Here is a 27,354-nt window from a genome sequence, read left to right as displayed (position 1 = left end):
TGGCAACCCCTTTGGAGCAAAAAGATATCTGCCTTTACCAAGACAAAAAATTTGGGAAGCATTTCCTAAATGAGGAAGCTCTGGTAGAAATTAGTGCGACATTAGTCAGAGGTGAAGTGTTTAGAACGAAGTTTAAGCATATTTCCCATGTGGAGGTGGCCTCAGGAGAGTGAGCTCCACTCCTGTGAAAAAGGGAGTGGTAGGAGATGGCAGGTATGAACGGGAGTGCAAGGCGAAGCTAGGCAGACAGACAGACCCACCCTGCCGACTTGGCCGTACGCTTCCTGGAACACCTTTGTACTAGATTCCCACAGCCGAAACTAGCAAAAAGTGACTGTCGTTTGGCAATCCCAGCAGGAACACCCGAATCTCCGAGTGATGCCCCAAGCTACGGAGCTGAGAAACTGGTTGTTTGAGTGCAGCAGATACAAAAACCCATATAAAGACAGGATGAACAGAAGGCTGGCTTGTGTACCGCGGGAACCATTGCTGTATGAGTAATGGTGGTTCTCCGCAGGAAACATGGAGAAATCAAGGAAAAGGAGAACTTAAACTCTACTGTAAGCATCTCCACTTTCACAGCCTGGACTTGTGAGATATTTCTTAGCTGCACCAGCGACATTTGTGCAGACGCACCTGGGAAACTTGGCACATCCCCTGACCAATGTACTGAGGAGCATCTCCAGGAGAGCTAGGGATGGCACGCTATCACTGTGCAGCACCCAGATCAAGTCTGAGACTCACTGCACCATTTCCATGCTATTGAGGGCAAAGCAGGACATGAGAGTTTGCTTAAAGGAGAAGAAAGCACGTGTCTTTTCCAACACAACATATTTTTTTTAACTTGGCTCTAAAGAGACACCAGCATGAACAGGCAGATTCTTTTTCAGGCTAATGCTCAGTGCTTCGCTAGATGCAAAAAAATAAGCATAAATGCAAATTACAGCCCATCACTTAAAAAAAAATATAAATCCACCAGCAATTATCAGGATGATGACGCTAATCTTTTCATATATAAAAAGAATAAAAACGCCCCGATTGAATTACAGCTCTGCATTCAATTGAAGGGTACAGCTAACATCTACAAGACAACAGTGGAGCTCAGCTATTTCTGTGAAGCTCCAGGAGTCCAGGCCGAAACTACAGGAACTTGATTTAAATTCATTAAAAAACCACCACTTTGCAATACATTTCCGTGTATTTCTAAGAGCTGGGTTGTTACATTATTTAAATTTAAACAACCGTTTTAAACATTATTTGCCACACCATAAGTAGCAGAGAAGAACATTTCCCCTCCCTTGTGGAGCATCAGGTGTTGATCCCTGGAGACCGGATATTAGACTAATTGGTCAGTAGTTTCATCCATACGGTGGAAAGCAAGCCATGCCCAAGGGGGTCTAAGCCAACACGTGCTGAGGGCCTCGGAAAGACTCCCACGGACTTCACAGGACTTTTGGATCAAGCCCATGTACACAGTCATTAGAGATGAGCCTGCTCTTGTAACAGGAAGATCTGTTTATAGAAAGCATCTTTACAGTGCAGATCGGGCAACTCAAAATCACATGTTTAGGAGAAACACGGTTCTTCCACTCCCATAAGGCTATGGCTTGCAAGCATCTGCTTTTTAATTTATATCCAGGACACACACCTCTTTCAGGAAGCAGAACATTCTGCACACTAAGGTAAAGGCTCGCCCACCAAGCACAGACCACTGTTTGTCAACGTGATCTCTGCATCGGACACGTGAAGCGATTTGCAGGTTGGCAAAGATGACCCCTGGCCTCCGTTCAAACTTACCAGTGCATGAAACGATGAGACTGAAAAGATTCCAAGACGGCCCATCGCAACTTTCGTTGGACGGCTGGCAAAAGCAAGCAGTCTTTTAGGGTTTGGGAGCTCCCCTCCTTGGAGACTAGCCAAGTAACAGCGGTACCGAAATAGGTCCATCTGGAACTGTTCAAGATTTTGTTCCCAAACGAAGATCTACGCACAGTGAAGATCCAGGAGCAAGACGTACAAGAAGAGAACGGGAGAGGAGGAAGAAACAGGGTGGTAAATACCTTGAAAAAAATTCTACTGCTCCCAGTAACACCCTTTTTCACCAATGCTGATCTCACTGAAGAAACCTTAATTCCCCTTCTTTCCCACTCTCCTCTACCCTCCCAACTGCAAAAAGCATACAAATAATAAAGTTTTCACTAGACGGAAAACAACTTTTTTTTATGTTCATGGCAGAATTCTTCTCCTGGGACAACTGCTCCTTTGATACAATGCTAATTAATGGGATTAAAATTTCATTTTTAATTTACTTTGTATTCCACAATTCTCTTCTGAGCAGTCCCTTAAGAGGCTTCTTTCATGCATCAAGGGCATCTGAGAAACAAGACCAAACCCCACCAAATCCCACGCACAGACTTCCCCAAATCAGCAGCCACAGCAGCAGCGTTGCTGTAAGCATCAACAGAGCTCACCATACTTGAAGAAGTGTAGTACGCTGAGAAAAATTAATCTTATCAGCAGAAAAGCACTATAATTAGCCTATGTAAGGACTTATTTAAATAATTCAAACTGCTGATAGGAAACAGTTTCAAAGCGGTTAGAAAAACTCAGTTACATAAAGAGAGACTGCTCTGCCCTCTCACTGTGACTGACAGCCTTTGAGTGAAGCCCTTTCAACAGAGGCGAGCATCTCCCCCCTCTCTCCCTGCTTCTCACAGGCTTCCAGGGGGTACAAAATCTCTTTAGCTTAGAGCATTAGGGCCCCAGCCACTCCCTATGGTTTGCATTACAGGCGCATTTGGCAGCCGTAGTAAAAGAGCTACAAAATAATGAAGCAGGAGCCATATGTTCGTTTCCTAAAATAAGGTGCCGCTGTGGCAGTGGGAGAGACATCTGCTCTAGGCTCTCTGCTTCTGAAACGCAACTACGTTGTCCACTTGAAGTCAGAAGGAGCAGTCCCGAGGAGCAGCCAGGGCTGCAGCCATGAGGTCAAGGCAGGCCCTTATGACAAGCAGAAACGAGGGATGGCTTCTGCACCCTGTCTGCCAGCAGAAGAACCAGCCTCTTCCATGCTTAAGACAACAACAACAGCAGCATTTGTCGGTCTATGACCAGCTCCATCCTGCTGCCGTGGCCTGGTAGCCTCTTCACTCCCCTAAAGCCCTCATCCAACCTCCGAGCGACTAGCCAAATCCCTTGTGTGGAGGCCAGGAGAAGACAGCCCATGCTGTACCTTAGTGCACGCTGGTGGAGAAACAGCGCAACCAGGGCAGCCAGTACAGCTCTCCTGCCAACACACATCCCGTCTGCTCCGGGCAGCTCTGCCAGCACATGCGCACGGCACAGTGGGAGCCGACAGAGGTACCGCTAATCTGAAGAAGGCCTTAAATATTTGCTAGGGGCTTATTTCACATAAGCAAGTGACATTACTTGATCCAGTATGGTCTTCTTCTTCTTGGAGTCCGTTACTGAGGACAGCTGCATTTCACCCATTTTCTTCATCTTCTCATCCATATCAATCTTCTGCTCCAGCTTTTTTATCTCTGTTTTCAGGAGCTTGACGGTGTCCTCTTTGTGATGCTGCCTTGCCACCGCGGTTGCACAAGCTGAATGGATTGCCGTGATCCAGTTCTCCAGTTCAGTCTGGCTAGAGGTCTGAAGAGAGGGAAAGAGGGGGGAAAAGAAGTCAGGATTCTCTTTAAAATCAATTGGAGATTAACAAATGCAATTCCAAGGAGTTTCCTTTCCTTTTGATCTTAAGATTCAAAGCCTTAAATCCACTTACGAGAGAAGTAATAAAACCCCCATCATTCTTAAGCAGGCCATTTTTAACTCAGCACTAGGCATTCAGCACTTAGAATTACACCTATATCTGCGCTTTGCAGCTGCAAAGTGTTTCCCAGTAAGGTCTCAGGAATTACCTTCCTTGTTCAATGCAATGCTGCCATAATTTGTAGCTCAACGTTTAATGACATTTTTCTAAACTCCCGGTTCCTTAATGCAGGGAATGTACCAGGCTCAGTGCTCTTCACAGTACGGAGAGCTTTTTTGGCATGCAACAGCTAATAATAAATTAATAGCGTAAAACGTGACCATGGTATCTATCAGTAGTTTTATTGTGATGCATAGACAACAAGCTTTCCACTTCTGAAGGTCCCAAAGCACTCTGGAGACAACCCTGTTATCACTAAAGGCAGGCTCATTGTAATTTTTATGGCTCTGACACTGTCCCTTCCCAAGCATGTGTGTGACGATTCGGGAAAAGGGAAGAACACTTCCCCTGCCTGGAAGTCTTCAAGACCAGGTTGGATGAGCCTTTGAGCAACAAGTATCTCTGTCCATGGCAGAGGGGTTGTAACTAGATGATCTTTAAGGTCCCTTTCAACCCAAACCATTCTGTGATTCTGTGAGATACTAGGCTGGGGCATGGGACATCAGTACATTTTTCTGGAATAGCACTACTCCTATTAGAGGCTTTTAACACAGAAAGAAGAACATTTCAAAGCATTCATTTTTCAGACTTTCAAAATAAAATCTTCTCAGCCTTCTCACTAAACATTCCTTTTTACAGTAGGTTGTAAAACGAAATTTACAGCCAACTCAGGGTTGCAGCAGACTTTCTCTGAGTGCCAGCCTTCAGCAGTAATCACACTGGTATTTGGCTCGTGGCTGAAAAAGTAGCAAGGTGCCAAACCACCTTGTTCTAATTAAACTTTCTGATGATACCTGATCTATTAATAGACAGCACAGTATGACTTCTCCAGTTGCTAGCATAGATGAAGAAGGTCATCCTTACTGCGCTCCTGGCGGCCACAATTAACAGTAAAGGACGTGGCTTACTGAAGCCAAGGAGAGATTCCCACAGAAGCCCAACTCTGGAAATCATATATGCATAGGCTGGACTTCAGGCTGATGCTCCCAAAATTTCTGTGGTGCTGAAGGACCTGAAACACGCATGTCCCAGAATGACATCACTTTCCTTAGCTCAGGTTAGAAGTCCTAAGCAGAAGACAAGGGTCTACACCAGAAAGAATGATGTCTTACAATTTTTTTGTCTTCAGTTGGAACTATACAAAGTATATTGCTTACATGGGTCAGTCTCCCTGCCCAGGTAATAATATTAAGCTCTCACTCATAGATAGAGGTTTACAATATCTTATTGCCACTGCTGAAAACATGTTGAGTCCCCCTTGCTGAGGAATTTCTGCTGAAAATAGAAAAATTATTTGCAGAATGGCAGACACTTTGCCTACAGTCAGGTGGTGAAATCTAGCCCCCAGTAGAGAAGAGAGTAGCACTGAACTTATAATGAGATGGTATGTTTTGTTAATTCCTAGCAAAAACATTACAGCAAGAGGTCATATTTCTATCTTACACAATTTTAAAATAATATCTGTATACCATTAGATTCAGTTTTCTTTTTGGTTTCCTGGGAAGAAGCAGGGAAAAAAAGAATCTGGAGCAGATTTTAGGAGCTGAAGACTCTTCCGGTAGATGAGTAGGCAAGGGGAATCACTCCACTTCTCAAAGGAAAGGAGCACATAAACAAGCTGCAAACATCTGATACATAAGTATGTGGTGTCACAAGTTGCTCTGAGGTCCTGGAAAATGCATGTGACATCTGCAAGTAATGGATTTGTGTAGGCATGATAAGAACTGACTGAGCAAGGAATCATCGTGTAGGAGGTACGTGATGTCTCTAGGTGCAATGCAGTGGGAAGGCTTGCTACAAGATGTCCAATATCTGTACGCATTACAAAGCAACCCGATTTTTCTCCCTACATGCAGTCTCCATAGGTCAGAAATAGTCTTCTCCAGGTCTGTGGTTTCTTCTCATCAAAACTGCTACTACAGCACTGTGTTCTGTGCGGACGGACGTGCATGACATGTGCAGCTAAGTAACACTGCTGAGCAGCCGTACACGTGTGTCGGCTGCTCTGAGCGCAGCACAGCACGCCCTACAGCACAGTCACTCGCACATACTTCTACCACTGCAGCTGGTCTCCTTTCCATCTCCCCAAAACCAATCCTTCTTTCTCTTCCGCTTCGCTAGCAATGCATGGGTTCTATGGCAGAAGGGACACACCAAGGAAAAATTTCTGCAAGGCAACATAAATGATTGTTTTTCATCTGAAAAGGCTTATTTTTGCTTTTCCCCCACAAAGTTACGTGAAAATCTACCCATGGCATAATGACACAGGGATTTGAATGAACAATGCCCTGTGTTGCCACAAAAGAAATGTGACCTTTTCAGTATTTAGCATCCACTGGCATTAATTTTATGAGAATGAAGGCTTTTCCTTAAAAAACTATGTGGAAAAGATTTTACAGCTCATCTCAGTAGATCAAGAGGAGGTGATGCTCCACAACCTTTCAAGCATATGCCCAGACCATAAGCACCACACTTACCTCGTGGATGAAGGCCTCCAGGTGGCAAAATACATTTAGACTGCCCAGGAAAGGGATGAAATAAAAGGGGCAGTGCAATATTACACTATGAGCTGAGGAAAAAAAATCAGACTGAGGTTGCAGAGAAGCTAGTCCACAAAAAATGATATTTTTTTTTCAGTACGCAATCAGATACTTAATGTCCTTCAAGATGTGAGTCAGTACCACTCCCTTTGAGTAGGCAAGGCTTTTTTGTTTTGCACTAGTTTGAGAATTTAGCCCCTTGTTTAGGACAGCTGCAAAGACCTACAAAAAAGTGTAATTTTAAAGATTTGCTCTGGAGTACAGGGGAGTGATGACATGGGGGCACATCCTACCACAGAGTAGCTTCTGGTTTAAGAAGGCAAGAAATTCCGAATACATTGTCACTGGAAAGGGAAATAAATAAGGGATTCCTCCAGCAAAGAAAACTAAATCAAAAGACAAAGAAATGGCATCACCTCAGCACAGGCTGGCAATTACAAATTAAAGAATGTCACACCTTCATTAGTGACAACTTGCAATAAGAAAGTGGAATGCCAACTCAAAAATCACTCAGGGAAGCAGTCGTTACCAAAATCTTTTTCAGTGAAACACACCAACTGATATGTGGTCTTTGATATAAGTACTGGATTTTTTTTAAAATGTACCCTGTGAAATTCAGACATTTCTATTTTCTGATTAAAAAAAACAAAACACTCACTTTCAGTCTCCTCTCTGGCAACAGCAAGACGTTGACCAAGGTCTGTATGAACAAGGGGCAACTGCATTCTGCAGCACCATTGGGAGAGCACCTTGAGGTCCAAGTACCCCTTTGCACTTCAAACTCCTCTCGGTCTTGTAAACCCCTTGAGCCTCTCCACAAGGTCCCATCTTTGTTACAGTCTCTTATGAGATGCAGATAGTGTTACAGCACATTTAATGCACTGCTGTATGTCCTATATGGTAACTGGCCTGGTCTGTGTGTTATAAGCATGCCGTCAAACCATGCAAAATTCCCAGTTTTTACAGGGGTGTAAGAGTATTTCTTGATTCTTACATTGTTCCAACCAGCTACACAAGGAGGGTCCAGTCAGTCAATAAAAACAGCAGATCCGACAGTGATTCCCCTAGTGCTGCCAGAGGAAAATCCCAAACCTACTGGAGTCAGCAGGATTTTTCCACTGATTTGAACCAGAGCTAAGATTTCCTCCTTAGTCAGTGGAATGGAGAGAGAGAAAAAGAGAACAACTTTGTAAAACCCTTGAACCAGACCAACCTGAAAAAGGAAAGCGTCCCCAAGGGAGTTGCTGAGACAGAAAACAAAGTCCTTCTTGGGGTGTTCAGGCACCGCTTGCACTATGCTGTTTTCCACCCAGACAGCGTGCTTTGGGATGCTGTTGTGGTCAATGCCAGATCTGCCATCAGTCTCATAAAAAAACAACGTGCATCCTAAAAGAGATGATTGTATATTAGCAAGCAACACATTCAAACGCAACAGTCACCCTGTACCTATTCAGTGTTAATACTTGGGACCATAAATCATCCATAACAGTGTCACAGGGATGAGGAAGGATTTGCCAGGGCTTGTTCAGGTTTTCAGCCCCACAGCTGAGAGCACCAGCAGTAGCTCAGTTGGCGTGACAAGATGGTGATTTCCATGCCACAGGGGCATGCCACAAGCCTATGGTGCACCAAGCCGTGTGCTAGCAGGGCTATTTTATTTGCCGTATGACTGCTAAAACAGAGACACAGACATGAGCCAAGAAGGCCACAGGCAGTAAAATACAGCCCCAGATGAGAAACATCCCAAAGTGGGTGTCCTCCACGGCCACCCCGTCCCACTGAGGGCACCAAAAGGAAGACGCAGGCGTGACAGCGTGCCTCCCTGGCGAGCCGGACACCTGCGAGCCAGCCCCACCGGCCATGCTGAGCAGACAGGGCCCCAGGCAAACTTCCATGGCCCTGCCACAGCCTCCTGCAGCTGCTAGCTGCTACAGTCCCTGCAAGGCAAAGATCAAGTGATTTAATTACTGGATGCAGATGAGTAACTAGAAGAAAAATGGCCTGGAAGGAGCTGCGCTCGCTGGAAGACTGATGTACACAAAAAAAAAACCAAACAAAGAAAAAGCATAAACCAAATCCTTATTCCACTATAACGTTTCAGCTCTGACTCACAGTGATACAGACAAAACCAGTAACACATATTAGCTGGGGACAGCAAACAACCTGCTTGGTTTTACAGAATAATCTTTACAATTCTCGGGGCTGGGATGGGTAGGAGGGAGGTATAGCAAGCCTCTAGTTTGGGAGACCCTCAAAAAAGGGTCTCCTTCCCTCCCTCCCACCTTCCCACATTATCTACAGTTGCTTTAAACTAAAACCAGCACATTGTTCCTCTGGCACTGGTAACAGCCCCCTCAGTGCAAAGGGATGCCCTGTTACCCAGCCTCTCAGAAAACTATTTGCAGCCAAACAATAGCATCTGTTAACTTCAAAGCCTCGTTTAAACACTAACATTATTAAGGCGCAGCAATCTAAGGAGCAAACACTCCACTTCAGTTAAAGCACTTTAAAATAACATTGCCTCTGCGCTCATCCTTCCCCTTTTTCCTCCCAGATGGCCCTTTGTTTGTCTGCTCCTCACAGCAAGACCTTCCTGCCACAGGACCCCCTCCCAGGAGATTAGGGCTCCCCCCTGCCCCTGAGTTCCTCCCTCTCTCCTCTTTCATTTCCCCAGTCTCGCTAACCCCCCCAGGGAATTGCTGGCACCTAACTTTGTTGTTGGTTTTAAAATAGTGCTGCAAATTAAAACCAAATAGCGCCCTAAAAAAAGTGCTCTGCAGGCAAAACAGGACTTTAACTGTACTGAGGTTTTTTGGTAACCCCACCTACAGCGAGAGCCATGGCTCTGCCTCCCCTGGTCGCGGCAGAGGAGAGCGAGGACAGCCCCCAAACCCCTGCAAGCATTCCTTCCCGTTTTGCTGCTGATGCAACCCCACGAAGGGCTGGAGCACCCTCCTAGCAGGAACTGCAAAAATTCAGAAAGAAAAAGGTCTGTGACCCAGGCAGCTGAGGAGGCTGGCAGGGCAGCCGGGTGCCGAGGGCCGCTCATCGCAAGGTGGGTGACACAGCCAGAGCCAACGTCTCCCAAGTCACAAGCCAGCCTCGATGACCAAGCCATGGCTTCCTGTCAACAACACCACAAATGTGTTGCAACTTGCTGGGTGTTTATACTCGTGAAGCACATCTCGGAGAAGGAGAGGCCAATGGCACTAAGCACGAGAGTCACAAGAGGAATGCACACAAAAACAGAGCCCCTGTTTGAACGAATGCCAATGTCCTCACCAGCAAACTCCCACTGTCACGCGCCTGCGGCCGCACACAGGTATTTAGTTTGTCAGCAAGCCACAGACATGCTTCCTAAACACCCAGTGCTCGGAGAGGCCACCCTAGGTGGCGCCAGCAGGACTCGAAGCAGAGTATGCACCCCACGTCAGTGCAGCACAGTCACATGCCTTTGACTACACGCATGCCACAACATGAGCACATCAACGAGCATCAAATAACCCCCCCCTCTGAAAAACATCAGGACCACTTCCTCATACTTGATGTTAATTATACTGAAGTTCACAGCAGCTTTTGTTAAACGTCTAGGCTGTTGGTTTCTCCATCTGCAGCAATACACAACCCACAGAACACCGCAGACGCCCAGCTGGATAAACCCTTGCACACTTGCTCCGTACCTTTCAGGGAAACCCAGTAGTGCTTCCATTTCCTGCGCGTGGCCGACTCCACTTTCTTGTTCTTTTTGTGCACCAGGAAGTTTTTCACTGCCAGAGCGCCGGCTTTCCGTACCGTGCCCTGGGCGGCCGTCAGGAGGATGTCGGACTGCCCCGGGGAGCTGAGGGTGCCACTGCTCTGCTCGTCGCTGAGGGCAGAGCCGGCCTCCTCCAGGTTCTCGCTGTTGGTGGTGCTCATCTCCAGCTCCCGGCGGAAGTTCTCGTACACCCCCTGGCGAAGCCCATCGCCCGTCGAGCTGCTCCCGCTGTCGCTGCCGATGAAAGCCCGACTGGCCGTCGGGGAGTAACTTGAGTTGGTAGCATTGGAGCGTCTAGAAAGGAGGTCAGTGTCGGTGGCTGCTCCCTCGATCCCACTGTCGGTGAACTCGCTCCCCTCACCTGCGTTGACGTCCTAGTCGCAAGAGAGACACAGCATGAGGTGAAAAGCCTGGCCAAGCCTGGCCTTCTGGAGACGCTGACAGAACCCAAAATGCCAAGGTGGCATCATTTTTCTTCACACCCCTATTTTGTCTGGCACCGTAAAGCCCTCATCTCCTTTTCTTCTGAAGACAAACAACTGGAAGAGAAGATGGGGTAGGCAGAACTTCCAGTTTAGGAAAGACCAGTCACACATGAGTGATTTCAGGTGGTAGCTCTACAGCCTTAGCATTTTAGAGTATAAAACACAGTATCATCTGTTTACATTAAGCTAAGTTAACGGTGCTAAAGGTTTTGCAAAAGGAGAACATATGGTAGCAAAAACTGGCAGTGTCAAGAAAAGCAGCCATCAACCTACGCATTTTGAAAAGAAAACATTGATATTGTACATTCACACCTACAGTTGAAGATACATTTTAGACATCCCAAGATTGCAATTTGCAAATTATATAACTAAAAAGGTACTTTTTTTCCTCCTAATAAGTTAACGTATTTGAGATTATTTCTGGTTTGTGTCACTTCTACATCAGAAACCCTAATGATGGGCCACATGATATCCCCTGCCAAATTCCACGGTGACAGACCCTGCCAAAATACCGCAACAGAAGACTCTTCCTGGTCCCCAAGAACTTGCAGTTGAAGGACCCGAAGAGACAAGAATATGGCTGGCTTGAGCAAGAAAGGAAACAACAGGACCAAATTCAGGTTTTGAAGGCTTAGTGGCCCAGCCTGCCCCCTGCAACAAGGATAGTGCCCAAAGGGGGCTAACCACTACCATCTCAGCATCCAAAGGCATCTCTGTCAGTTTTTGAAGGAGGAGAAATAAACACCAAGCCCTCTACGTGGAAACAAGTATCTTATGTTAGATACTCAGGAGCAAAGCGAGCCAGGGAAGAAGATACAAAGAAGTGAGAAATATGGCCAAAACAACAGGACTTTTAGTCTCTACCTCTCCTGCAAGAGCAGCTGGTGCTTGATTTACGAGTTTTTAAAAAAATAGGGAAAACAAGCATTTAAGTGTTGGTTCAAGCACCAGTTTTCTATGCATCCAAGAGTAGCTCTGCAGAAACTGAGAAACCCTCCGCCAAGCTCTGTTTGAAACCTTCCTCCTGTGGAGCAAGAGCTGGATGAGGAAACCTTAGGGGGAGGGGAGGGGTGTTGCTCAATTTGACTAACTTTTAAGGCATTAATTTATAACGGATGGGCTCATTCTTCATAAACGCTACGTCTCAAGGGAGACTTGGAGTCCAGCTGGAAGAATAAGTACTTCCTTCCCCGCTCCATGAGCACAGTTATCCTAGTCAGTCTGGTTATTTAATGCAATACATAGTGATAGACAAGCTGTTCTGGACAGGCCAATATCCCTCTGCTCCCACTGCATGTGAATGAGCTGAGCAGGGCTTCCTGTAAATGCAGTCGTCTACCCGTACAGAGCAGTTTTCACAATCGCAAGTTTTTTCCCGGCAGTTCCAATACACTTGTTTTTTGGAAGCCAATTATCTTCCCATTTCTTGCAGCACTCCAAAGGAGGGATATCTGGAGAGGGGAACTAGTGCTGCTCAGAAACCAGTGTTTACAAAACACTGCCACAAGCGAGTTTTTGCACTCCATCATGTTGGACAGTGCAACTTTGGATGACAGCCCTCCATCTGAGACCCCGTGCGTCAGGGAGGCAGGACTGGCACAGCCGCTCGACACTCATGTGCCCGAGGCACTGCCTCTCTGCCAACACAGCTACATCGGCGTAAAACTAGGGTGCCAAAGAACCGAACCGGATCCCCCATGTTCATTGCGATAACTATTCCCATAGAATGATCAGGGTTTGCGTTTGTTTTCTGGGCCCTTCTTCCTCCGTAACATTTTTAAAGGGAAAAAGTGTGCCGTTCATATAGCATAAACAAATCTTCATTCTGCAGTGAATGCTGCATAACAGTGGCAACAAAAGTTATTTAAGGTTTTGAGATTTTTATTTTAGGTTAATGATTTAAGAAATATACAATCTGTCTCATAATTATTTTATTCATTCTATACAAAAAGTATAGAGTTAATTCCAAAATTTTAGCTGATGTAACTTTTAGGAAGCTTATCTCATGCTTTAAACTAGAATCAGTTGGTCTAAAAAAATAAAGAGCTACTAAAACAGACCCCCAACTTGAGGGAGATAGGATTTGTAATTTTGCCAGCCAGCGTATGCGCAAAACCTTCTTGGTACTTTTTAGAAGACGGGAGTATTTTTTCAAAAACAGAAGTGCACCCAGAGATATTCAAGCAATGCAGGCTCTCAAGGTCCGTCATGCCCCGTGTGACACAGCTGCCTTCTTGTGCAACTTTGATGAGACACAGCATTAATTGCCTCAGTTTCCCTGTCCATAAATGGAGATTATACTCCATAACTGATACATGGGCATAACGGCTTACTATGTATAAAAAAATGAGAGGATGGAAATATGTCATATACGGTCATGAGCTTAAATTGTAGCACATTTTGCAAACACCTTTATAATCTTTACCACAATGCAAATGATAGGCTGGATGGGTCAAACGATCTTTTCAGCATAATGCAGCAGGCCTGCCCCTCATCCCCTCTGCTTCCTGCACTCCCTTTTCCTCTCTTAAGTATTCCGTATCAAAGACTTCTTGCCAACTGATGCAAGCCTTTTGGTAGGAGGAGGATCTGAGCATACAAAGGTCAGAACAGTTCAAAACCTACAACCTGCTAAGATTGTTCACAGTCATGAATTATGACATTGAGTGAGCTTAGCGCTTTCAGAAGTCTGCTGTTTGAGAAGACTGGTCTCGGGGTTAGTAGGGTTAAGAGCATTCGTTGCACAGGCCTCCGACTTCTGAGTTCCTTCTGCAACGTCAGCTTGTTCTCATTGCTGGGTATAAGAAGCTCTCAAGAAGCAGCTGGCATCTGCTCTGGCCTTCTCACAGTGCTATAATCCGCACACTGAAGGGCATTCAATTAAAGAGTTCAGCAGAAAGTACAGAGGTTTAGTATTGTGCTTCTGTAGAAACATGCCGAGGCTGAAGGGGTAACACTCCCAAGCCAAGCAACAAACCATAGCAGGGTTTGATGAGCACATCACTGAAGGCACATAAATACTCCTGCAAATTTTCAAACAAGGATGCTGAAAATCAAGCATCCAAACTCACTGTGAGCAGCATGGCTGGCTCTCCACTACTGAGATCAGTGTGGACACGCCAGCCCCTAGCTTTGGTGTCCAGCTACAAAGTACCTATTGACATGGCCACCACAGGCTATTGCCCAGAAGCAAAGCGAACATTGTGTAACCTTGATGAGAGCTATTTAAAAGTTACTCACATTTCCTGCTCAGGTTCTCAAAAGGCCTCCTGGGTGACAGCAACGGCCCTCTCCTCTGAGGAAGACTTATTACCACCCCAGGTCCATGACGGGATGCACCACAAAGGCTTGCTAACGAAACAGGCCTTTCACTCCTCAGCAGAAGAAGCTCCCAGGCAAAGACTCTTGAGGCCAGGAGTGAATTACAGACACAACTTAGCCTTCACTACTCACCCCTCTGACTCCTGCCCAGCATCGCTGCAGCTCTCCATCATGATGTTGATGGCATGTGCCAGGCACATGGCAGGAGCTGTGAGACAGCTGAAGACTGCTGAATGCATGTTTCTGAAGCCCACAGTTTTGGACATTATACACACATTATAACAAATCACCAGCACATTACTCTGGACTTGTAATTGCTGTCATCAAGGGGCTCTGTTTTATTTCACTGGTTAAAACCCCCAAAAGTTGCATTCAGCTCTGTATAAGATTCAGGACACTGCAGCTCACCAGAGATCTTGTGTTTTGTATTTTCAGGCTGGCAAACAGCTGCCTCCACACAGAGGAATATTTTTGCCCAGAGATACCATCCCAGGAACCAAATGCAAGACTGGAACTAAAATCTGTGCTGCCCCGCTTAGCCTTCCTACTGGTGTTTATCTAGCTTCAGGCCTGGGAGGACATGAGGGCAAAGCAAGAGGGAGGTGGAAATCATTAAATTGGCCACACCAAGTAGAAAGCATGCAGCAAAGAAAAGAAAGCGTATTTCCTCCAAGACAGAGAGATGGGGGAAGTTGTGGGAATTGCAGTTTTTGGTATTTTGAAAACACAACAGGTCTTAGTCCACAGAGACAATAAACTGAATAAACGGGAGGCTTTGTCCCTTCAATTTAAGATTATTCTGTGGAAAGCAGGGAGAAAAGTCGCATAAAGACCACTAGCTGAACAAGGGAATTAAATAGGCTTTAATGACTGTGCTGCACTGTGTGCCTTGATGGGGAGGCGGTAAGTAGTGGCACAGCTTCCATCAGGATCTGGGATCCCTGCTGCTGCTGAAGATGATGGAGGAGAGCATCATTTCTTAAACTGGCAGTGCTACCATATCAGTTCTAAATGCCCACGGTTTATGGAAAAAGGTTGAGCAGACAGTAATGGAGTGAAAGAGGAGGGAAAGGTGGAATGCCCAATGCCAGAGAGATATGCCACAAAATGAAAAAACAGAGACAGACTGAATGGTGCTGTTGTTACCAACAGGAACGCAGCAAGGCCAGCAAGCAGGCCACGTGCCAGGACAGCTACAACAGCCCTAATAGCATTCAAGAGTAATGAAGTGGAATTACCACAGCCCCATCAAATGGAGAGAACAATTTAACTGATGATCGAACTGGGTAAAATATTAGTGAAAGTATTAGCAACCCTTTTAAATATATGGGTTTTTTCCTCACAGTGTTCACGCTGGGTTTAATGCAAAGCAAGTCAGTGGGGAATAAAACTGTAATGCAAGCTACATCAAGCTAATGTGCTTGGTGCTGTAGCTTTTGCATACTTACGTGATACTCATACCTCTATGTGTCTGCTACAGACACATTTGCTAGAAAAATCTTGCTAGATTTAAAAGATACACGGAAGAAAACCCAAAACAACCTTTTGCTTTAGAAAAAATGTCTACCTTCAACTAGCAAAAATCAGGAGAAAAGTTTTGGGGCAGGTTCCAAGTGTCTCTGTCCCCTTGTTGAACATACTTGGTACAAGCCTCTGCTAGCAAGAGGGTTAAGCCTTCTTAACCCTCTTGAGATAAGCCTTGCCCAACTCTCCCGCTCATGACTGGACACATTCAGAGCATCTGCAATAACGATGCACTTACCAAACTTCCCACCAACAGCCCTGTTACAGAGACTATTAAAATGTCTTGGTGAATCACTTTGTCCTGCTTGACTGACAGCAGTGATTCATGGGCACTTTAGGCACATGGGACTGATTTAGTAGGAAAACTCTTACTTCCTTAATATAAATAGTTCCATATGTGGTTAATACTTCTTTCTAAATTAACCATTAGATTGAAAGCACTTCTTAGTAAAAGACAACCAAGTGATTTCTTTTTTTTCTTGGAAGGGGCTCCCTTCAAGAGAACACAAATTCTCTGTTCCCCGTCCTGTTTAGCAACAGAGCAATAAGGTGTTCACGTTCAGCAACATCTTGAAATTGCACATAGCCTGTCTGGTTGCTAGTTAGGCAAGCACTGCGGAATACATTTAAAATAGATGGCTAAGCAGCCTGATGGTTTGCATGCTTTTATGTGCCTGGTGTCTCTTTGAAGCTCTTATGTAGAAAAAGACTGGCCTGATAAGCATTTTTCTTTGCTTTTCAGTACTGACTCTACCATCAGTTGATGGTCAAGGTGGTCTGTTAAGGTACAACTTGCTCCAAATCAAAATCAGTCTTTCTCCAGAGTAACTTGAACACATTCTAATGAATGCATTAAAAGACTTATCTGTCTTGAAAAGAGTTAAAAACATTCAAAGAAGCAAAGATAAATCATAAATTGCAATTGAAACCTGAGTGGGAGAAATGAGTGTCTGCAATGGAGACACATAAAAGCAACTCCACAGCTCGTTCTGTCTGGGAGGCATACAGTTTTGAAGGCTGTTACAAACATACTGAATCGTGTCCACATAAACATAAAAGTCAGAGGAATTATAACAATGACATGAAGGAGATCTGCCACTGCAGCAACAAACAAAGCCCCTCAACAAGATGCTGGGAGCTGATACTAAAGAAAGTTTTGAAGATATCTACAGGCCTGCATACAACAGGACAGTACTACCTGAGAACTAGCCAGGATGCACCAGATTGACAGCAGGCTTTGGAGAGCTAAACTGACAGCCACAGACCAACACAGGCCAACTGCAGTTTTCTGTTGGATTGGTTGGGTCTTGTTCACACCTCCTAGGAGGGCTCCCAGGTCCAGTGAGGTACAGTTACAAGCCAACTGCAATTTGTATGTGGACACTAGACTGAGATGCTGGGTTTGTTGCCTTTGGGAATTCAAAGAGATCAGATACTGATATGTACAAACAGCTTTGGTTCCTACTTCTGTGCATTCACTGCACAAGTGCAACAGGTCTTCAGATGTCTGAAAGACTCAAAATTTTTTAAAAAAGGACAAACTCTTGTAAGTGTTATTAAAGCTGCTTGGAGCGGTTTAATAAGCAAGCAGGTCTTGGCCATGGTCCTCTGAAATCAAGTTTAATCCTGACAAAGAAGGTACTAGCCCAGACCTCTAGATATTTCTCCTAGCAGTAAACTTCACACTTATTATGAAAGGATGAATCACAGTCACAGGTTTCTGGGCAATAATCCCTGGGAAAGTCTTAAGGCATGGATTTCAATGGATTTTGATTCCAAGATTCCTTTGTGAACTTGTCTTGGTGAATGCTGTACAGTGTAATTTGGCACCTTGGAAAGACAGACAAAGTACTGGTTGCCAGGCACCAGAAGATACCTGAATATGGGAAGGAGATGTGCATCCACTTTGCTCCTGCGGGACAGGCAGGTAGCAAACACCAACGTACCAAGCATCCATCAACCGCATTTCCTTTGCAGGCAACTCTGATACAGATGGCTGTAATCTCAGTACTACACTTGGCTACTTCACTCAATGTTAAGCTCTCACGTTAGCTTGGTGCCTCTAACACAGCAGTTGGGAACATTTTTGGTTCACTGACTCCCCAGACAGACATTTTCCAGCTAATATGTGGACCCTTCCAGAAAGATCACCTCTGTACACCACCATGCTCTCCAAGGAGCCTGGTTTTCTTAGCTGACTCAGATGCCTTAAAGGCAAATTATGGACCCACAGAGACTCCTGCAGCAGACAGGAAAGTAAAACCCTGGAGGACTTGTCAGCTGTGAAACAGAAAATGTTGAAGATTAAACTGTCCCCCATAAAGCTGCAGGGAAATGCATGGGACAGCTTTACCCTTCTCTCCAAGGTACGGTGAAGAGCTCTTCACTGCCTCAAGACAGTTGTGGTATCAGTTTGTGATCTGTTCACATTCAGATAGTTTTGCATCCCTAAGTGATAAAAGTATTGGGTAAAGGGAAGGGGAAGGATGTTTTGATTTTGCTTTTTAGTAACAGGGGACAACACACAAAGGACAACAGGGCCCTTAGCAGGAAACAGGACGAAGCACTACCATGGGACCTGAGCACACTGGCTCTTCCCTGGCTTTAGCACTAACTTTTAAGGGGTGCTAAAGTATACAATACCATGAATAAGAATCAACCCATAACCTAGTAAAGTCTCTTTCAGTGTGGTCCCTGCACCCAGCTTCTGACACCTGCGCAGATTTGGGGTGGACGCCCACTTTCCATCCCCAACAGCGGGAGGAAGTCTCAGTTCTTGAGCGTGAGTGTTTAATCCCTCTGTTCCAAAATGATATGCCGAGGACCTCCCCAAAACTTACCTTGCTTTCATCCCAGCGGACCACCCAGCTGAAAAAAGTTTCTAGAGGGATTGAGCTAACCATAAACTAACGCGAGCAGCCTAACTGTGCTCGAGTTAAATGGCAACCTGCCTAGCCAAAATCCTCCAAGTAAAATACAGGGTTAGGTTACTTTTTGTTCGCTCAGTGCCAAGAAGAGGCAAATCTTCCTGAGAAATGTAATACAAGGAGTAGAAGTGGGGAAGGGGAAAAGCTGCTAAAACAGCAGCTTGAAATCAACACGTATCATCTGGGAGGTGTTCACCTGAACAATCACCTAACTTAAGGGAGCAGGGAAGTGTCTGCCATCTGGGATGATGACTAGTCACAGGATCACATGCTGAAGCTCTCTGAAAAGAAACGTTTCAATGGAGCACTTCACTGGAAAGGATCACTGCAGCAAATTGCATCCATCTAAGTAAGCACAGCCCAGCAAACAACCAGCTGAGGCAACCTGTCTGTGATTTTTAAGTGGAAAGTACTTGAAACTAAAAATATGCAGCGTATATAGCTTTACAGAGAATACAATTGTTGCCAATGGTACAAGCACTTCAGATGTATAAATGACAGAGTCCTACTGTTTAAACAAAACATGCCTGAATGGAGCTAGATCAGGTATCAGGACTGCTGATTTGCTTTCCATTGGCTTCAGACCATGAGCAAAGGAAGAAAAACAAATTAAGATCTTCCAAAGAGTATCAAAATATTTGCCAGCAAAGACCAAAACACTCATTTTCACATGCTTCTTTCCCTGACAATATTGGGACAGAGTTGTACACTCTGAAGTGAATGACTGCTATTTGCTTTAAAATATCCCGAACAGGCATTACCTGATCTAATCTCATCCATCTGGGAAAGGCAGCCTGGTGATAGAACAAGGGTCAAGACCTCTGAGTTTGGGTCTGAAGCCGTCTTATTCAAGCTTTCCTCCAGGCTCATGCTGAATCCACTTCCAGTTAGCCAGGCTGTAAACAGCCTGTTTGGTCTAGCCATTAAATGGGTCTGGTCATTCAGACCCACTAAGAGCTGCCACATCAGCAGCCAGCAGGGCCTGAGATGTGGTTTCACAAGCAGTTTACAGTGGTGCCAGCTTGGGCTGGTTACCCCTTCCCCCCCAAGTCCATTTCCACCCCTTTAACTCGGTGCCCTGTGGCTAGTACCTGAAAACAGAGCTGTTTGGTTTTAATAGGATTGTTTGCCCGGAGGCTCAGCAAAGTGACTGGCTGACTAGTTCTCTCCAGTGGGATTCTGCCTCTTGAGTCACCTGAGCCAAACCATTCAACTCTAGGATCTCTAGTTTTTGGAGATTCGGAGCACAGCTCAGGCTATATCCAAGACCTTGGGAATGACCTCAGTCTGAAAGGCACTATGGGACTGTGTGAACAGAGGCTCAAATCAGTCAGATGCACACTACAGCTGAAAACCAGTAACATCTTACTTTGAGGCACTTACTAAACTATGTGCCATTAATTATAATTTAATGATACATGACTTTGGTTTTAGTGCTTCCCTCGATTCCATCTGGAGTCAAGCAACTAAAATTAAAGGTCTGGGTCAATCTGATTAAGAATCACACTTTGTTGAAAATAGCTATATTTTCCAGACTACAAACTGAGATGTACAGAATTATTTTTGTAAAAGCAGAGCTTCAGCTGCTGAAAATACCCTACCTGGAAAAGCGATGACCAAGGAGGGCTGTGAGAGCAGCCTGTAAGGTCACAAGTGTTGTGCAGAGAGTGAACAGGATACAGTGGAAGCCAGAAGCAGAAAATTATTTCAGAAAAAGAGAAGTCATGGGGGACAGGTCAACCCAACAGTCTTGGATGCATTTCTCACTCAAGAAGACTCAAATCGCTAATCTTCTGGCACCGGGAAGAACACCCTAAAGGAAAGTTCACCCAGTACTCTCCCAGTTTCTTTCTTTCTTTTCCTGAGCGCTTGGTATTTGGGGAACAAGGTACTCGGCTGGATAGTGCTTTCATGTGACTGACCCAGTGCGGTGTTTTTACATTTTGAGGTTATATCCTCTATGCCACAAAATCATTTGTGAAAAAGTTTTACACAACTCAAAAACAAGTATCAGCTCTCTGGAGTTTAGCCAACCTACAGAACATAATGAAACACTATAACCTGTTATAAAATTTCCTGAGATGGTAAAAAAATAATATCGACTGGAAAGATATTCTAATTTTAGACTGCTTTTCTGTACATCGTGATCTAATTCCCACAAAAAACTTGGTTTCATCTCCTGCATATTCTGCAAAATTTTTTTATATAGGATTTTTTTTTTTTTAAGGCTTGAGATCCCAGATTCCTTCAGGCTACCTAGAGAGGCCTAAAAATAACTTGAAAATAATAATAAACTTGAAAATTGGACAAAAGGGGATTTAATGTGCCAAGGACATAGTCTGGGGCTGGCGCTGAAGGAGGCGCAGTTTCCAAGTCAGTCAGGCAGGAAGTTTGTTCACTCTCCCCCTGCTCAGTTTCACAACAAACACTGGACTGAAGATGCTGTAAAAAACCTTTGTCTTCCCTGCAGAGTTGACCGGCATCTTCTTGCAGCTCCTTCTCAAAAGTTATGTAAAAAACCTGGACTGCACCATTGCAACGCTAACACTGGAATTGAGCTTTCCAGAGGAAATCACAAACTGGGCTATAAAGCTCAGAGAGGAACAAGACACCCTTCTTGTATGTGAGTGGTTGACCATGCAGAAATGCTTTGGCCACCGTGTCTCCTAGGATTTTAATCACAGAGGAGTCACACCATGCTCTGAATACTGCTTGTAAAACACCATCGCTCCCCTAGAAGACAGGCCACACATAGCTCTACACCTACTAGGAACTACTAATGTCTTCCCCCACAAAGCAAATACCAGCACTGCAATCCCACAGAGGTCTCTGGCTTCAATGGCCAGTGCCATCAACACCTCAACCATCACAACAACCAGAGGGGGAGGAGTGGGACCTGCAGGGCTGGAGCCAGCATCAGGTAGTGCTGGCTCATGTCAGTCTGCAGCAGACACCCATGAAGAGACAGGCTGCTGGCACCATGGCCTGGCAAGCAGATTCTGCTGTGTGACCAGAACATCTTCTGTACATATAAGGATGTCTTCATCCGACTGCCATTGTAGCAACGTTTGAAATGTCAAAAGAGGTTCATGCCCTACACGAGGCTGTATCCCTCCATTTGATGGTCTAAAGAAAAGAGCAGTGAGAAATCATCCACAGAGGGGGAACATGGAATAAGGAAGTGGCAAGACGGGCTTGGAAGTGACACAAAACCATATCTCAAGGTTGCCATTCCCTAATGCCCCTCTGAAACTTCAGTTACGGCTCAAAACAGCAGGGGAGCATACGGTTACGTTTGTGCCTGAACATCCACCAGGAGGAGGAGGAGGAGGGAGTCTCCTGCAGGCAGATGTTTAGCTGCAAGCAGGACACAACACACAACAGGGCCATTTCACAAAATCTGGATCCCAACAAGCAGGTTGTAGGATCCTGGAGATCTCACAACCCACAGTCAGAACAAGCTGTATCCAAGCGGAGCTTCTCTCCCTTCAAGCAAAAATGGGTGAAAATGTCAGCCAATTAAGCTTTTACCACCTACATCACATCAGCTCCAAAAGCCAAACAGGATCCCAGCAGAGCTCTCCGGGAAGTCTCGCTTCAGCAGATCTGAACCCTTAATGTTAAAATGTTATGAGAAACAGAACTGCTGCGTGGGTGCCCCAAAGCCACCCTGTGAATATTAATCGCTTGTGCACATTGAATGTAATTGTCTCTCCAGTATTAAAAAGCTCTCCTTCTCAATTAGCGGAAAGTGACTCCCACAGTTCAATTTAAGGTTTAAATTTGGAAGGGAAAGATTTTCTTTCTTTTTTTTTTTTTTTTTTAATTTAATGTAAACCACGTACTTGTAAAGAACCTATGGATAAGGCGTTATAACAAAACACATATGGCTGTGATTCTGGCACCTCCTTTCTGCACATTAAAGGATGTGTTTTTCCAGTAGCAGTGGTCAGCACATCACAAAAATTACAGCTACTGACAACTTCTAATAAATTTAGCCCATATGGAAAATATGGTGATGTACATGCATGTAGTTGAACATGGCTGAGTTCAGGAATCAAACACAAGGGAACAAGCCCATTGCTGTGGTCTCAGACTTACCCTGCACTCGGTGTCTTCTGCTTTCAGGGACCTCTTTAGGAACTGGACTAGTCAAACGATACCTACGAGTGACCATCAGGACCTTCCAGCACTTCTAGCACCAGGGCAGGTGAGACTAAAAAAACCATGCAAATTTCCCAGCTATGACTTTCCAAAAGCTGAAAAAAAACCCACTGGCAAATACAAACCCAAATTCTTGTGAGGATGGGCAACAGTGATCTGGGCTGAAACCTCACTCCTGGCTATGAGTCTCGATTAGGCAACTTTGAACAAGGAGGCTACCTCTGCACTGTTAAATAGCATAGAGGCAGTGACAGGTCACTGGTCTTCAGGCCAAGGAGGAAAACTGTGTCCAACACCATATTAAACGTGGCCCTGGGTCACCTTTGTGTGGTGTCCCTGTGGCCCTAAGACATAACTATGATTTTGTGGGATTGGGATCAGGGGAGGCAGTTCAAAAGGCTGGGAAAAACATGAAAGTTTTGCCTCAGTCCATTAAATTGTTTTTATAGCATAAAATGTTTTACAGCACGAGGACACAGAAGGCAGGCTCTGGGGCAATGCTCAAGGTGGTCATCAAGAGTGTGAAGCCCATTCAGAAAGTGTTGAAAGACTTGGAAGGGCAGAGGAAAGCAAAATTCCCCAAACTGTGTCCAAGTTCTGGCTGGGACAGACCAACGCAGTGCCAGGGAGCACATTAACAGCAAAGCAGTAAGGCCATCAGCTCTACATTTCAGCTTCCACCATCTCAGGTAGGGTAACCATCACGCTCTACTTCACATCAGGGGTGTCGAGCAAAGATGAGCAAAGTCGGACTGGGGGCCTGGTGCACAGGCAGGTTGGTAGCTTCCCTCCTCTCACCCCATCCAAAGCCACCTAATCAGGTTCATCAAGGAACTAGTCCTTTTACTTTGTGTGCAAATTTGGACTTCCTTTTTGCTCTATCTAACACATACATAATGATAGTCATTTCCCTAAGCTTGCTAAAGGTAGGCTTGGGCTAGCATGACTTCATTGCTGGCAAGTATCTTATACTTACTGTATGCTGCTAGAATTAAAGACTTGGAAGGAATTTTGACCTTTCCAAAGCTTTCATTTTGTTGCATTTATACCTGGTAATAATAATCACTGCTGAGACTCCTCATAGCCACCGTCTCCAAGCTCAGGAGATACATCTAGTGAAACCAGCCCCACAGAGTGATTCCACTGGGTATGGCTGAGGCCTCCCAAAATGCTATGCAAATTCGTGACTTTCACTAAATGCCTCAGAGGAATCTTCTTACTACCAAGAAGAAAACCAAATGCTTCACTGTTCATCAGCAACACTGTTCTCTTTTTCTTAAATACACTTGAAAGAGGGCTGGAGGCAGCAGTTGCACCTAACAATCTCCATGAAAGCTGTTACGTTCAAGGCTGCCAAATAACATCCTTTTTTTTGCTTGTTGTTGTTGTTCTCTTGCTTTTTATCCTGCACTGCCTTGATGGAGCACCAAAGGGGTTTTGCGCTCGCACTGTAAAAATACCTCCAAAAATAAAGAGCTGATTTTGAAGTACAAAGCTGCTGTTGTGGGACGCTGCAGCATCTGTTTTAGCATGTCATTTTTATATTTAGAAGCAGCGTATCTCCACAGATCAAGCACAGACGGTAAGTCACTCAGCAACTCCTTCCCACCAGCTCTCACAAGCCCGTGCCAGCCGACGGCAGAGGGGACACACTCCCCTCACCCTTCAACAGCCCTCCACACCTCCGCAGCCCTGCACCTCCAATGCGGCACGCTGCAACCTGCCTGACGTGCACTGCCCAGCCTGGTATCTCTTAATGCTGGTGTCCTGCCAGCAGCTCAGCCCGGCAGCAGGACGCAAGCCTGCCGGCCTCCGACCTTGATGCAACGTGCCGCTTTTTTCTTTTTCTGGGTCACGCGGCGCAGTGTGTGTACGCTGCACAGCATATGTAGGAGAAACCATGCAATAAAATCAGGGGAGCCGCTGAAGCATGCAATCTGGTGCACAGCTCTGACCTGTGCTGTCAGACTCTTCTGTCTGTGTCCCCCAGCCATGTTTCAGAGCCAGTGCCCACAGTTAGAAAATAGCGCACGTAAAAAACGCCACAGCCAGTGTCTTCCATTAGGCGGCTGGACCACTGCTCCGACAAGGTCCAGCAAGCCAGACAAATGAACTTAAAATGAGTGCAATATGCCTGCAACATGTATGCCACGTGCAGCTTGTACAGGTGGGAAGGATTTGTAGCTCCTTTTTCCCCCTCTCTAAGAGCAGTCTGCCACTTAACTGTAAGCAGAATTGCTGCTTGCAGCACGAGGTGGTGCTGTGTAACTCAATCACGCAAGAACACAGCCAAGAAAAGCAAGGCAAACCATAATAAAGACCGAACAGCAGCCATCAAAGCAAAGGTCACGGGACTGGAGTGCGGGAGGGGCACCAGATAGAAAAGCTCATCTGTGCTGACTGTTAAAAGGATGAAGGATTAAGGATATGTCTTCCTTGGCTACAAGAAGCAGCGTCTCCTTCATACATTCTACATCCCCCATCCATCATTTTTCAGTTTACTGCGGGTGAGCACCGCAGCTTGCAGGAGTGGCAGTCGCCTGCGAGGGGACAGCACCGTTTCTGGGTGATGTTTTGCAGATGTGAACATCGGCTAATTAGAAGAGTGACATTTCAGCCTAGAGAGTGTTTATGATGGAGGGGAGAGGAAACACTTCAAGGTTTCTTCTTTGCTTCCAGACACGAGAGACAAGGAGTGCTTGCACGTGTGCAGGGAGGGGACGGCAACAGGGCAGGGAGGGCAGAGAGGGGAGACACAACCAACGCACGTGAGCTCCCTGAGAGGAGTGATAGGTTTTGGCAGCTATCCTGGAAAAAAAGGCACTGTCAGCACTGCAAAACACACAGGAAAATCTTTAGCTGGCAAATGCAGATTTATCTTTTCCAGAGGCAGTGAAGAGTGGCAAAGGCCCAGAGTTGCAGATAAGGAAGGGAGCAGTGATGGGATCAAACCAGCTCCAGAGATCGATTAGTTCAGCTCTCTCCTGCATACAGCCCCCTCTTTGGAAAGAGGGCACTGAGGGAAAACAGAGCCTGGAAGAACCTGGAATATCTCTGTCTACAGACATAGCTTAGCAAATGCCACACACTTCCATTCTACATAGAAGAAAACTGCCTTACCTGAGTAGTTTTTGCCCTTCTGCCTTGCATGCTGTTACTATGGCTAATTTGTGGGTTGGTGGCCCCTTCGGAAAGGCAGTGGGATTTCCTACAGGGCAGCGTATTGTAATTACTGTAGGAAGGTGCGTCCTCAGCGGTAACTGATGCCATCTTATGGCTCCTGATATCTGGGATGTCGGACACTAAATTCCGGCAGTACCCTCCAAAGGCGTTTCGCGGGCCTCCGTTAACAGTAGCACTCGGGGTTTTGGGGGAATACAAGTCACTCATAGAGTTGGCACGCTGGCAGGTGACCAGCGGCTGGGGGCTGCCACTGGTCTCCGTCCCCTGGGTGGCCTCAGCATCCTTCTCCTCGGCCAAGCCCAGGATTTCCTCGTTGCTTGTTAAATGCTCCTGGCTGAGGTCGGAAAGTGAAAACTCCAGGCTGTCCTCGCGCCAGATGTCAGCCGATTTGGAGCGCTTCTTCTTGAAGCTGGCTGTCTCCATGAAGTTTGTCCCGTTGGCTGCGTATCGATGTGACCTCCCATCACCCTCTGTCAGGAACGGCGGCTCATCCCCGTAAAGCCTGCTCTCCTCTGAGTCAGGCATGCTCTGGACGGAGGCAGCAGTGAGGACGGTGCTGCTGTCCACGCTGGGGGTGACGGAAGAGTCAGTGTGGTAAGAAACGGGCCGCAGGCCCATGTCCACACGGTCTACCCAGATGGGGCTTCCAAAGTCCTCTAGGTTGGCCTCCTGGGCAAAGGGCTCCAGGCCGTTCTCTGCCAGGGACTGGGGGATGCTGGGGGTGCTGCTGGAGCGGGTGCTCACTTCTGAGTTACGGTGGATAATTTTTCCAGAAGAGGCATGCCGCGTCCGGCGAGAGGCTTTATTGGAGAGGCGAAGCGAGCGGGAAGTGTGCTTGCGGCCCAGGCTGGTGTGCTTGTCTCCATAGAAGGCGTGCTCCACGCTTTGGCTCTCTGCGTTTCCCATGGCGTCACACTCTGCAAGTGGAGAGAGAGGGGACCATTAAAGGTGGCAACCAAACACACAGGCAAGAAGACACACGGACACCCCAGTACACCCAAAAGAACTTTTTTTTTTAATGAATCTGTCCCGAAACCTACACCACAGCTTCCACCAGGTCTTGCAGGATACGCTTTAACAGCAGCAACTAATCCCACAGAATTAGTTAAGGGAGCCAGCAACTGTACCAGCAAACTTATAAATGCAACTCAGTTAAATCAGTACATAGGAAAAAGCCAGATGACAGCTATGCTGCTGTAAAGGAAGAGTGTAGAAGAGGGAAGGATTGAACCTTGAAGCTTGGTGTGAACTGGCAATCTCAGCTCTCCACACATTCACTTAACTCTTAGCATTAGCTTCGCAATTCCAGCCAACACTACAAACTCAAAAAATCAACAGCTATTGTTTGTCTGCATGTAACAAGGTGCCAAAAAGTAGATGGATATATGCCTTGATCTGAGATTTCACTTTTTTTTTTGCTAGGAACTGTGAATTGAAGCACCAAATAGCGAAGTACAAATTCAACTGTTCAGCAGTGAGCTAATGATAGGTTTGATTTCTGGAAGAAAAAAAACAATGCAATGTT

The 27,354-nt window shown here is 45.8% G+C and overlaps 1 protein-coding gene across 5 annotated transcripts in view; it reads right to left on the bottom strand.

The window, feature by feature from the left end:
- Positions 1–26,735, bottom strand: part of TIAM1 (TIAM Rac1 associated GEF 1) — an 82,916-nt gene extending 56,181 nt beyond the window's left edge. For all 5 annotated transcript variants that reach the window (XM_086462211.1, XM_086462246.1, XM_009948337.2 and 2 more), the window contains exons 1-5: positions 25,767–26,735; positions 10,152–10,599; positions 7,685–7,857; positions 3,430–3,654; positions 1,798–1,983 (exon numbers count right to left, since the gene is read on the bottom strand). In XM_086462211.1, coding sequence (XP_086318337.1) covers positions 1,798–1,983; positions 3,430–3,654; positions 7,685–7,857; positions 10,152–10,599; positions 25,767–26,735 — 2,001 coding nt within the window. The remainder of the gene's footprint in view (positions 1–1,797; positions 1,984–3,429; positions 3,655–7,684; positions 7,858–10,151; positions 10,600–25,766) is intronic.
- Positions 26,736–27,354: the final 619 nt, after the last annotated feature.

Source organism: Leptosomus discolor, chromosome 1 (genome assembly GCF_034619465.1).
Source record: "Leptosomus discolor isolate bLepDis1 chromosome 1, bLepDis1.hap2, whole genome shotgun sequence".
Lineage (NCBI taxonomy): Eukaryota > Metazoa > Chordata > Aves > Leptosomiformes > Leptosomidae > Leptosomus > Leptosomus discolor.
Note: the sequence above shows the minus strand (reverse complement) of the source record. Positions and strands in the feature narration are given on the sequence as shown.